Source organism: Myxocyprinus asiaticus, chromosome 30 (assembly GCF_019703515.2).
Source record: "Myxocyprinus asiaticus isolate MX2 ecotype Aquarium Trade chromosome 30, UBuf_Myxa_2, whole genome shotgun sequence".
Lineage (NCBI taxonomy): Eukaryota > Metazoa > Chordata > Actinopteri > Cypriniformes > Catostomidae > Myxocyprinus > Myxocyprinus asiaticus.
The window spans coordinates 23,093,356-23,105,961 of record NC_059373.1 but is presented as its reverse complement, the minus strand read 5'-3'; the positions used below and the strand labels follow the sequence as shown (position 1 = coordinate 23,105,961).

At 41.0% G+C, this 12,606-nt stretch overlaps 2 protein-coding genes across 2 annotated transcripts in view; one reads left to right on the top strand and one right to left on the bottom strand.

Moving 5' to 3' along the window:
• The window catches only part of LOC127421662 (uncharacterized), a 726,036-nt gene extending 716,458 nt beyond the window's left edge, over window positions 1-9,578 (bottom strand). Inside the window, exon 1 of the mRNA XM_051664786.1 lies at window positions 9,451-9,578. The gene's annotated coding sequence lies outside the window, so the exon portion shown is untranslated. The remainder of the gene's footprint in view (window positions 1-9,450) is intronic.
• LOC127420834 (thrombospondin type-1 domain-containing protein 7A-like) overlaps window positions 1-12,606 on the top strand; it is a 228,482-nt gene that overhangs the window by 109,921 nt on the left and 105,955 nt on the right. Inside the window, exon 4 of the mRNA XM_051663396.1 lies at window positions 5,793-5,974. Coding sequence (XP_051519356.1) covers window positions 5,793-5,974 — 182 coding nt within the window. The remainder of the gene's footprint in view (window positions 1-5,792; window positions 5,975-12,606) is intronic.

Sequence of the window (12,606 nt, the reverse complement as noted above, 5' to 3'; positions counted from 1 at the left end):
TTAGATTAGATCTTAGAATTAACTGTAGCAGAATCGATATTACAATTACTTGATCTGTCTGTCCAGCGAGCAGACAATATAATTATTTATCAATTCTAGGAAAATTACTTTCCTGGCCAAGGAACAATAGCCTTCCTACTTATACAGTGCTAGCAGTAGTTTAGCATGTAGCAAGGAGCAACATTCAGTGACTTTGAATTGTGAGCGGAACACAGAGACAATCAATTGTGAATATAAAGGATTTAATAAATGAAACTATAACTAACATACAAACAAATTAAGCAAAACATACATATATAGAATGAAGGAAAGTAAGGAAAAGAGAGAGAGAGAGAAAGAATGGCAGTATTTCAAGGGTTTTAAAACTCTCAGTTAACCACAACCTAAATGAGAATCATCAGAGGCACAATACACCTTAAAAGGGGTTCAAACTTAAACGCGCATCTAATCAGTTGTAAATGGTTACTTGCATTGGTTTGTTGCTGAATAAGAGTCTTGATGCGGTAGACGAGGTTCTCGATGATTTCTTTAGGAGTGAGTTGAAGAAGTCCACAGGAAATCCACAAAGTTACTTGAAGGTAAACACTGCCAGAAGGTTAAACTCAAGAGAGAGTTTTGGAGTGGGTTGGTCTCAAGAAGAAGAGTTTTGAGCGATGATTAGTCTGCGCTCTGGAGTTTTGATAGTTCATTGCCGCACCCATTTTTTGGGTGGAGTGGCCAATCAGAGGCATGCATTTTGAGCGGGAGAAACATCCTTTGTCTCCGTTTATGGCCCATTCGCATTTTATTGCTGATCTGGACCGCTAGTGCAGCTTTTAATTCAAAACATAGTAAGAATTGTTCGATGCATTTCACGATCACATGGTGTACATTATTGTGTGAGAAATAAAGGGAAGATCATTTTGATACCAAGAAGGTAACCTCCAGACGATATTAAAGCAGAGATACACTCATACACTTGAATATAGGCATTTAACGTCTAACTAATACAAGTAAAGGGTTTTAACTAAGTTAATATGATTGGGGAATATACATACAACACATGCATATAGCAGATACATTTATAACTGCTTACTATGGCCTAAAATAGAGAATGTCTTTAGGTGTGTGTGTGACGTGTATTGGAATTACTGGAGACAGACAACTGCTCTGGTGCCTGGCACGGGGGGGGGGTCACCCTCCTCTCTGTGGAATGTGTTTGAAGCTTGATGGAGACACTTCAGAGGAGACCTGTTTTAGCATCCTTTTGATAGTGATAAAGACCATCTGCAATTTAGCACCCATATAAATGTAAACGTGGAGACCAGGTCAGTAATTTATATGCAAATGTCAAAAGGCTAAAAGGTTTTTTTCAAACAAAGTTTTTTTCAAACAAAGTGTAATTAGCCATCACTGATCTTACACAGACGTTACACTGGTGATATTTTGGTGCGACTGATTTTAAACTGGCTTTATTAAAGTCCCCGGTCACAATGAACGCGGCCTCAGGGTGCGCGGTTTCCTGCTCACTTATACTCCCATACAGTTCCTTGAGTGCACGGTCTGTGTCGGCTTGTGGTGGGATGTACACAGCTGTGATAATGACCGCTGTGAATTCCCTCGGTAGCCAGAATGGTTGACACAGAAGCATAAGAAATTCCAGATCAGGAGAGCAGAAAGACTTGATAGAATGTACGTTCCTCTGATCACACCAGGATTTGTTGATCATAAAACATACACCACCTCCTCTAGTTTTACTTGAGAGGTATTTCGCTCTGTCCGCTCGGTGCACGGAGAACCCCATGGGTTCAATGGCTGAGTCTGGAATCTCCACAGACATCCAAGTTTCCATAAGGCAGATAATGCAGCAGTCCCTTGTATCTCGTTGGAAAGAGATCCGCGCTTTCAGCTCGCAGAGCTTGTTATCCAGAGAATGAACATTTGCCAGAAGAATAGTGGGTAGCGGGGGTCGATTTGCGCGGCGTCTTACTCTGATGAGAAAGCCGGCTCTGTTTCCCCTTTTCCTTTTGCGTTTCCGCGGCCGTGCTGCCCAGACAAAGGGCTCCGCTTGCGTGTTTGTAAACAGCGGGTCGGCATTGAGGAATGTGAAGTCCGGTTTACGGTGTGAAATTGCTGAACCAATGTCCAAAAGTGTTTGTCTGTCATAGACAATAAGGCAGACAACATCCGAGACAAAAAAACATAAGAATTGTGAACAAAACAAACAAAACATTACTATGTTGTGTCGGAGCTCGCAACGCAGCAGCCATACTCGGCGCCATCTTGAGTCCATCTGCCTGCCTGTGTGTGTGTGTGTGAGAGAGAGAGAGAGAGAGAGACGGAGTGTGCGATCACTTGTTGCCACACCCAAGTTGTTCGTTTAAAGCCGTTTAAAGCTATTTCCTAGCTTTAGTAGTGTAGTAATACGAGCGATCACGTTGTGCTGTATGTAAACACTGGCTGATGCAGATTCACTTCACGTCACCTAACAGGCTCATATTACACATAAAAGTGATCTTTTGCCACCACCTGCTGGCTAACATATATAATGTCAAAAAAAATACATGTAAAAAAAGACAAACAGTAGCTCTTAACACATCTGCACTGCTCTTACACTTTAGTTTAGAACGGCACGAACACAAGCGGAGTGTTACACACAATGAAGCATCAGAGTGCTGATGGTGTCAGACCATCAGTGCTCATGGAATGTCTCCCGTCCAATCAGATTCAAGGACCGGAACTAACTGTTATATACACTATATTGCCAAAAGTATTTGCTCACCCATCCAAATAATTGAATTCAGGTGTTCCAATCACTTCCATGGCCACAGGTGTATAAAATGAAGCACCTAGGCATGCAGACTACTTCTACAAACATTTGTGAAAGAATGGGCCGCTCTCAGGAGCTCAGTGAATTCCAGCGTGGTACTGTGATAGGATGCCACCTGTGCAACAAGTCCAGTCGTGAAATTTCCTCGCTACTAAATATTCCACAGTCAACTGTCAGTGGTATTATAACAAAGTGGAAGCGATTGGGAATGACAGCAACTCAGCCACGAAGTGGTAGGCCACGTAAAATGACAGAGTGGGGTCAGCGGATGCTGAGGCGCATAGTGCGCAGAGGTCGCCAACTTTCTGCAGAGTCAATCGCTATAGACCTCCAAAGTTCATGTGGCCTTCAGATTAGCTCAAGAACAGTGCGTAGAGAGCTTCATGGAATGGGTTTCCATGGCCGAGCAGCTGCATCCAAGCCATACATCACCAAGTGCAATGCAAAGCGTCGGATGCAGTGGTGTAAAGCAAGCCGCCACTGGACTCTAGAGCAGTGGAGACGCGTTCTCTGGAGTGACGAATCACGCTTCTCCATCTGGCAATCTGATGGACGAGTCTGGGTTTGGCGGTTGCCAGGAGAACGGTACTTGTCTGACTGCATTGTGCCAACTGTGAAGTTTGGTGGAGGAGGGATTATGGTGTGGGGTTGTTTTTCAGGAGCTGGGCTTGGCCCCTTAGTTCCAGTGAAAGGAACTCTGAATGCTTCAGCATACCAAGAGATTTTGGACAATTCCATGCTCCCAACTTTGTGGGAACAGTTTGGGGATGGCCCCTTCCTGTTCCAACATGACTGCACACCAATGCACAAAGCAAGGTCCATAAAGACATGGATGAGCGAGTTTGGTGTGGAAGAACTTGACTGGCCTGCACAAAGTCCTGACCTCAACCCGATAGAGCACCTTTGGGATGAATTAGAGCGAAGACTGCGAGCCAGGCCTTCTCGTCCAACATCAGTGTCTGACCTCACAAATGTGCTTCTGGAAGAATGGTCAAAAATTCCCATAAACACACTCCTAAACCTTGTGGAAAGCCTTCCCAGAATAGTTGAAGCTGTTATAGCTGCAAAGGGTGGGCTGACGTCATATTAAACCCTATGGATTAAGAATGGGATGTCATTTAAGTTCATATGCATCTAAAGGCAGGCGAGCGAATACTTTTGGCAATATAGTGTATATATATATATATATATATATATATATATATATATATATATATATATATATATATATATATATATATATGTTATGTTAAATAACTTGTATGTTACTTATTTATATGTTAAGTAACCTTAATAGAGACCATGCACAAAGGATGTGGTCAGGCAGTTGCAAGGTGTGGACCTTTCAGTAATGTTATGAATAACCTACAATTGCCCAGATCAAAGCTTTTCAGCACACACTCACACATGGATACGCTCGCGTATACACACACTAACTCAGAGCTCATGAATATGGAAGCGCTACATTTATGAGGTCAAATGAACTTAATTTGAGAATCATCAACAGCCAGGTTGAGATTGAGAGCCATTACAGTGAAAAGCCTGCAGGAATTCTCACCTGGATTTCAAAATTATTGTGGAAAAAGGGGGAAAATTCATATTCTTCCATTTACACTACTACAGAAGAAAAGCAAGGAGATATTTCCTTGTTAGTTCATGTTAGATGTTAGACAGTAGAGTGCATGTTCATGGTCAAGAAATGTGTTAACAATGCTCTCTTCCTTTGCTGTTTTGAACTCTTCTTAATTCTGGAAGCAAGATTTGTTATACTTGAAGGTCACTGGACATTTCAACACTCAGGCACACACACATACACACACATCCTCTGGAGCGTGCCCTCAGGCTTTGATCAGTGAGGCATGTCTGGAAAAGAAAAGGTGATCAAAGGCCAACCATAGAGCAGAAGTTATTCCCTATTTAGCTAGGGCTCATTGATAACACAAAACAATACATAACATTTGGTTTGTCTCTAGCTCTACCCTACAAAGTCCAAATGCAGTAACTACACTAACACTGAAACTGAAAAGGAATATGGCTCCAATGCTTATTGACTGTACAGCCAAATGTGGTGTACATACACACATGGTAATATACTGGTATGTACATGAATCTGAGCAAAGCTGAGCCAAACTAGTCTGTCACAGATCGTATTGTCTTAAAAGACAACATTTTGTTCATAGCTCAATTTTAACAAAATGTGAGCTGTTCAATAAAAAACGTGTTTGAGACATTAGGAAAAGTCATAAAGTCATAATGAAATCCTATGATTCATTAAATCCTATGATTCATTAATTCAAAATGTTATTCTTTCAAAATAATTTACTGTAGAAGGTACATTCAATATCACAGTTTATAGATGTAATGTATCATTCTAATATGCTCTGTGATAATCTACTGTCAGTATATAAGCACTATAGTAATGATAATGAATGACAAATGATTATATTTCTAAAAAAAAAAAAGTATGCCTTTTTAAAAGACAAAGGTATAAAAAAATAAATATTTAAAAAATCAAAGTGTGTATGTGAAATTTAGAATTAAGTGTGGCAGTCTTCTTTTTAATGGTTGTTCTGCAATGCTTCAACATTTCCATCCATATGTCTCCTTTTGATGCTGTTTTGCTAGTGTCCTATCCTTACACAATAAATTAAAACGTAGCAGTCCAGCTATCAAACTCAGTAATGCTTAATAAAACTGAGTATAAATGTTAAATAAAATGTTCTTAGTGCAAATCTTTACTCTTGCATTGCTTCTGATTAGTCTATTTGAAAATAAACTATATTTATAATTCCAAAAGAGATATCAGTGTAGTTTATTTTTGTGGAAAAAAAAAAAAACACTGTCTAGAGGTGTTAGGCCTACAGAGGATAAATTAAGAGAACAGTAGTGGGTTAAGAGGACTTTGAATGCTCATCATCAGTTTTCTTTGTACTGAATTTTCCTTTCTCCCTCCTTCTATTTTCCACCATCTCTCTCACTGCAGGTATAATTGGAGAACCACAGAGTGGAGCGATTGCAGAGTAGACGTGCTCCTCAGCCAACAGGACCGTCGCCGGAGCAACCAGACTGGGCTCTGTGGAGGAGGGGTTCAAACCAGGGAGGTCTACTGCATTCAAGTCCCCTCGGAAACCTCATCTAACCTTAGCTCCCTCAAGAACAAAGACGGTAAAAAAACTTGACTGTAGAACGTTTTGATTTAGCATTTTCAAATGATTGGTGTCATTGGCTTAACCTTCCTCTTTTTTGGTACTGTGGTATAGTGGTTAACACATGCTTCAGACACAGAGCCTTGGTGCTCACATGGGGGATGTTGGTTCGAGTCTGGTCAGTGACATGTCCTGGACCCATTCACCTCTCTCTTACAAATCATTTCATGTCACTCTTTTCTTAAACAGCTGAATAAAGAATAATAATAATAATAATAATAATAATAATAAAATAAACCTAAAATCCAACAGATTGAAAGTACAAATGTGCAGCAGACATGTGTCTCCAAAAACATAATCACTGTAAACCCAGATGATGCCTGATTTGCATTTCCTACTAATGTCATTACATAAGTGAATTAAGATGACTAAATTTCTTGATGCCAAGTTACAGGTGGTAAAATCAACTTTCTTACCACCTTTCTTTTGATCAGGTAACCTCTGTCCATGCACAGAATTAAAAGCTCACTGTTAGCTAAGCAGTAGTCAAAGCTCAGTTTTATGTCTGCACTGTGGCACAACTCAAGCCAACATATACTGTAATTGGGTTACTTTTTAAGGGCTGAAATGAGACCATGTTACACCCTTGGAACGAGTCACTTCTCCTGAATGTCACCAGGGGGTTCATTCACCCGAATTCTAAAACTGTCACACCTGTTTCTCCTTAGTTTAATCACCTGTGGACTATTTAAGCACTGAATGGTATAGGATCAGTGTGAAGTACTGCTTTGCCCTGGCAAGCATTCTGAGCGTTTATTATATGACTTATATCTTCTGTGTTTGACTCTGCTGTGTTTTGGATACTGTTTATTTGGCCTTGTGATTTGGATTTGATGTATTGATTGGACTGATCTCTCTGTGCTTTGATCTCCCGCCTGTCTTCCGATATTGGATTATTTACCCCTTTGGACTGATTTCCCTGTGTACCGACCTCTGCATGTTTCTACTCTTTTGGATTATTACACTGGACTGTTATTAATATATATTACCTCAATAAATATTTACAATAAATCTGCACATGGATCCTAATACCACTCCTGCTCCATCATTACAGACCACTAGATGGGAATTAAGGAATAAAGAAGGCAGTACAGTACTAATTAGCTAGGCAGCTACTTGGCAGTTTAAGTGCTAATGCCATCACAGACATACACACAGGTGCAGATACACCCAAACACATATTTTCTAAGCAATATGACAGAAACAGGGAGATGCCAATGTCTCATGCCGTGCACCGAGGCTGGTGCCGCTCTCAATCTCAGACTGACACAGAAACTCCCCTGCCATCTGCTCGGAGAGATGAACCACCAACCTCTCAGGGAACTTATTCAATTTCAAATGTCCTCAGGCAGTCATTGGCCTGTCTGGCTTGGTCACACCATAAAAAAGAAGACAAAGCCAAAAGCTTTCCTTTAGAAATAAGCCACATTGAAACCAAACAGTGGTTTATTTAACAGTTTGTGGAAAAACAGAGACTTTGGGAATGGAGAATACATACAGTACATTTAACCAATGCTTCGGGCTTGCTCACATGCATTAATGTACTATATGAAATTATTTCTCATGAGGTTTTGGGAAGAAATTCAACATTCAAATCACATAATCATAAATAAGCTTGATACTTTGTTGTCATATTCAAACTTAAAGGAATAGTTCACCCAAAAATGAAAATTCTCTCTTCATTTACTGACCCTCATGTCATCCCAGATGTGTATGACTTTCGTTTTTCTGCTGAACACAAAGATTTTTAGAAAAATATCTCAGCTCTGTAGGTCCATACAATGCAAGTGAAAAATCTCCAAAAAGCACATAAAGGCAGCATAAAGCAATCTTTAAGACTCCAGTGGTTTAATCAATGTCTTCAGAAGCCATATGATAGTTGTGGGTGAGAAGCAGATCAATATTTAAGTCCTTTTTTACTATAAATCTACACTTTCATCAGCCCTCCTATGCATGTGCATGAGAGGACTGAGTTCTTCTTCTTCTATTTTTTGCTGATTTGCATTCTTCGTGCATATTGGAAGGACAATGAAAAGAAAGGGCGGGATAAAGCAAAAGAAAATAATAAATAAATCACATTTGCACAACAGCCCAGTAGGTGGCAATATGAACGAAGAATGCAAATCAGCAAAAAACCTAGGAGGTCTGTTTGAAATTAAAAAAAAAAAAAAGACTTACATATTGATCTGTTTTTCACCCACAACTAACATATCGCTACTGAAGACATGGATTTAACCACTGTAGTCATAATAATTACTTTTATGCTGCCTGTATGTGCTTTTTGGAGATTCAAAGCTATGATCACCATTCACTTGAATTGAATGGACCTACAGAACTGAGATACAGTGCATCCGGAAAGTATTCACAGCGCTTCACTTTTTCCACATTTTGTTATGTTACAGCCTTATTCCAAAATTGATCAAATTCATTATTTTCCTCAAAATTCTACAAACAATACCCCATAATGACAATGTGAAAGAAGTTTGTTTGAAATCTTTGCAAATGTATTAAAAATAAAAAACGGGAAAAAAAACAAAAACAAATCACATGTACATACACTATATTGCCAAAAGTATTCGCTCACCTGCCTTTAGACGCATATGAACTTAAGTGACATCCCATTCTTAATCCATAGGGTTTAATATGACATCGGCCCACCCTTTGCAGCTATAACAGCTTCAACTCTTCTGGGAAGGCTTTCCACAAGGTTTAGGAGTGTGTTTATGAGAATTTTTGACCATTCTTCCAGAAGTGCATTTGTGAGGTCAGACACTGATGTTGGACGAGAAGGCCTGGCTCGCAGTCTTCGCTCTAATTCATCCCAAAGGTGCTCTATCGGGTTGAGGTCAGGACTCTGTGCAGGCCAGTCAAGTTCTTCCACACCAAACTCGCTCATCCATGTCTTTATGGACCTTGCTTTGTGCACTGGTGTGCAGTCATGTTGGAACAGGAAGGGGCCATCCCCAAACTGTTCCCACAAAGTTGGGAGCATGGAATTGTCCAAAATCTCTTGGTGTGCTGAAGCATTCAGTGTTCCTTTCACTGGAACTAAGGGGCCAAGCCCAGCTCCTGAAAAACAACCCCACACCATAATCCCCCCTCCACTAATCTTCACAGTTGGCACAATGCAGTCAGACAAGTACCGTTCTCCTGGCAACTGCCAAACCCAGACTCGTCCATCAGATTGCCAGATGGAGAAGCTTGATTCGTCACTCCAGAGAACGCGTCTCCACTGCTCTAGAGTCCAGTGGCGGCTTGCTTTACACCACTGCATCCGACGCTTTGCATTGCACTTGGTGATGTATGGCTTGGATGCAGCTGCTCGGCCATGGAAACCCATTCCATGAAGCTCTCTACGCACTGTTCTTGAGCTAATCTGAAGGCCACATGAACTTTGGAGATCTGTAGAGATTGACTCTGCAGAAAGTTGGCGACCTCTGCGCACTATGCGCCTCAGCATCCGCTGACCCCGCTCTGTCATTTTACGTGGCCTACCACTTCGTGGCTGAGTTGCTGTCATTCCCAATCGCTTCCACTTTGTTATAATACCACTGACAGTTGACTGTGGAATATTTAGAAGCGAGGAAATTTCACAACTGGACTTGTTGCACAGGTGGCATCCTATCACAGTACCACATTGGAATTCACTGAGCTCCTGAGAGCGGCCCATTCTTTCACAAATGTTTGTAGAAGAAGTCTGCATGCCTAGGTGCTTCATTTTATACACCTGTGGCCATGGAAGAGATTGGAACACCTGAATTCAATTATTTGGATGGGTGAGCGAATACTTTTAGCAATATAGTGTATGTATTCACAGCCTTTGCTCAATACTTTGTTGAAGCACCTTTGGCACCAATTACAGCCTCAAGTTTTTTTGAGTATGATGCTACAAGCTTGGCACACCTATTTTTGGGCAGTTTCTCCCATTCTTCTTTGCGGGACATCTCAAGCTCCATCAGGTTGGATGGGGAGCGTCAGTGCACAGCCATTTTCAGATCTCTCCAGAGATGTTCAATCGGGTTCAAGTCTGGGCTCTGGCTGGGCCACTCAAGAACATTCACAGAGTTGTACCGTAGCCACTCCTTTGTTATCTTGGCTGTGTGCTTAGGGTCGTTGATCTGTTGGAAGATGAACCTTCGCCCTAGTCTGAGGTCCAGAGCGCTCTGGAGCAGGTTTTCATCAAGGATATCTCTGTACATTGCTGCATTCATCTTTCCCTGGATCCTGACTAGTCTCCCAGTTCCTGCCACTGAAAAACATCCCCACAGCATGATGCTGCCACCACCATGCTTCACTGTAGAGATGGTATTGGCCAGGTGATGAGCGGTGCCTGGTTTCCTCCAGACATGACGCTTGCCATTCAGGCCAAAGAGTTCAATCTTTGTTTCATCAGACCAGAGAATTTTGTTTCTCATGGTCTGAGAGTCCTTCAGGTGCCTTTTGGCAAACTCCAGGCAGGCTGTCATGTGCCTTTTACTGAGGAGTGGCTTCCGTCTGGCCACTCTACTATACAGGCCTGATTGGTGGAGTGCTGCAGAGATGGTTGTTCTTCTGGAAGGTTCTCCTCTCTCCACAGAGAAACGCTGGAGCTCTGTTAGAGTGACCATCGGGTTCTTGGTCACCTCCCTAACTAAGGCCCTTCTCCCCCGATCGCTCAGTTTGGCCGGGTGGCGAGCTGTAGGAAGAGTCCTGGTGGTTCCAAAGTTCTTCCATTTACGGATGTTGGAGGCCACTGTGCTCATTGGGACCTTCAATGCTGCAGACATTTTTCTGTAACCTTCCCCAGATCTGTGCCTCAATACAATCCTGTCTCAGAGGTCTACAGACAATTCCTTGGACTTCATGGCTTGGTTTGTGCTCTGACATGCACTGTTAACTGTGGGACCTTATATAGACAGTTGTGTGCCTTTCCAAATCATGTCCAATCAACTGAATTTACCACAGGTGGACTCCAATCAAGTTGTAGAAACATCTCAAGGATGATCAGTGGAAACAGGATGCACCTGAGCTCAGTTTTGAGTGTCATGGCAAAGGCTGTGAATACTTATGTACATGTGATTTTTTTTCGTTTTTTATTTTTAAGAAATTTGCAAAGATTTCAAACAAACTTCTTTCACATTGTCATTATTGGGTATTGTTTATAGAATTTTGAGGAAAATAATGAATTTAATCCATTTTGGAACAAGGCTGTAACATAACAAAATGTGGAAAATGTGAAGTGCTGTGAATACTTTCCGGATGCACTGTATTCTTCTAAAAAATCTTAATTTGTGTTCAGCAGAAAAAAGAAAGTCATACACATTGGAGATGGCATGAGGGTGAGTAAATGATGTGAGACTTTTAATTTTTTGGTGAACTATCCCTTTAAAATAAACAGCATAATGGGCCATTCACACCAAACACTGAATGTTTTTGCATCTTTCTGCACTGTTTTTCAAATGTCTTACTATGTAAACCTGTGCTTAATGGATGTGTTTGACCGTGCACCACGTCCCACTGTGTTTTCAGTGTATTGTGCTGGAGTATCGCTTTCTTTAGACGGCATATCGGGTTAAAAGAACATCAGATTTTAAAAACATGCCTCGAAATACCTGCGTTCTGTTCTATTCTTTGTACTGCATATAACGCATAAGAATGCATATGAATGGCCCCTATCTCTTTAAAAAAAAATATTAATGTCCTCCTATTGTATTTCAGTCTTTTCAATATTGTTTCTGATCAGTTATTTCACATATACTGTACATTAGAGAAATCACATACATTTTCACCTTAAAATATCTATTGGTAACCTAAATATTTAGGCTAAAATTTTGCCACATGCAAAAGCCTCCTTTAAATATGGATGTGTCCATCCTGTTTGTATGTGTGGCTATTTGCTCAATTATTCTTAGTAAATTAATTGCAATACACCCATAATTCATACACAATTTCACACAAATTTGTACCCTTCATGTTGGATCTTAGTGAGCCAGGGCCTAATTGTCCATCCCTCCTGCCTGTGAGGATGTTTTGCCAGCCAGTGCCAGAATCCCATTCGTAATGTGACCTTAAGGGAGGCACATGGTACTGACAGCAGCCTCCTGCTGGTGAGGTTACAGGCCTGGTGTGCTGAAGAGACACAGTGACAGATGGAAGAACTGTGTAAGATAAAGAAAAGGAACACTGCTAGAACATCTGCCCAGTCTCTCACATACACTTTCTCTTTTACACTCATGAACACACATACACACACCTCAAGCTTTTCCACACCTTGTCTAGCTCTGCCTCATGTGATGAATACAGTCATTATTCTCTTTTTACATATTGTTTATCTCACTCAGTTTATGTCTTTATCAGCTGATCAAAACCTGTTTAGCTCTTTTCTACTCTATTGTCCTTCTCTGAGTAAAGCTGAAGTGTAATTGGTTTGATGTTAAAATACTTTCTCCTATACCAACTTAATATGCTGACACCCAACCAACCCTACAGAGCAACACTGGCTCTACCAGGACTATATGTTTGTCCAGCCAATGGAGGATGGGGGAGTTATCCAGAAACCTTTTTGAAAACAATACTTGATTTTGCAGTTCGGTTTGGTGACGCTAGTAGTGC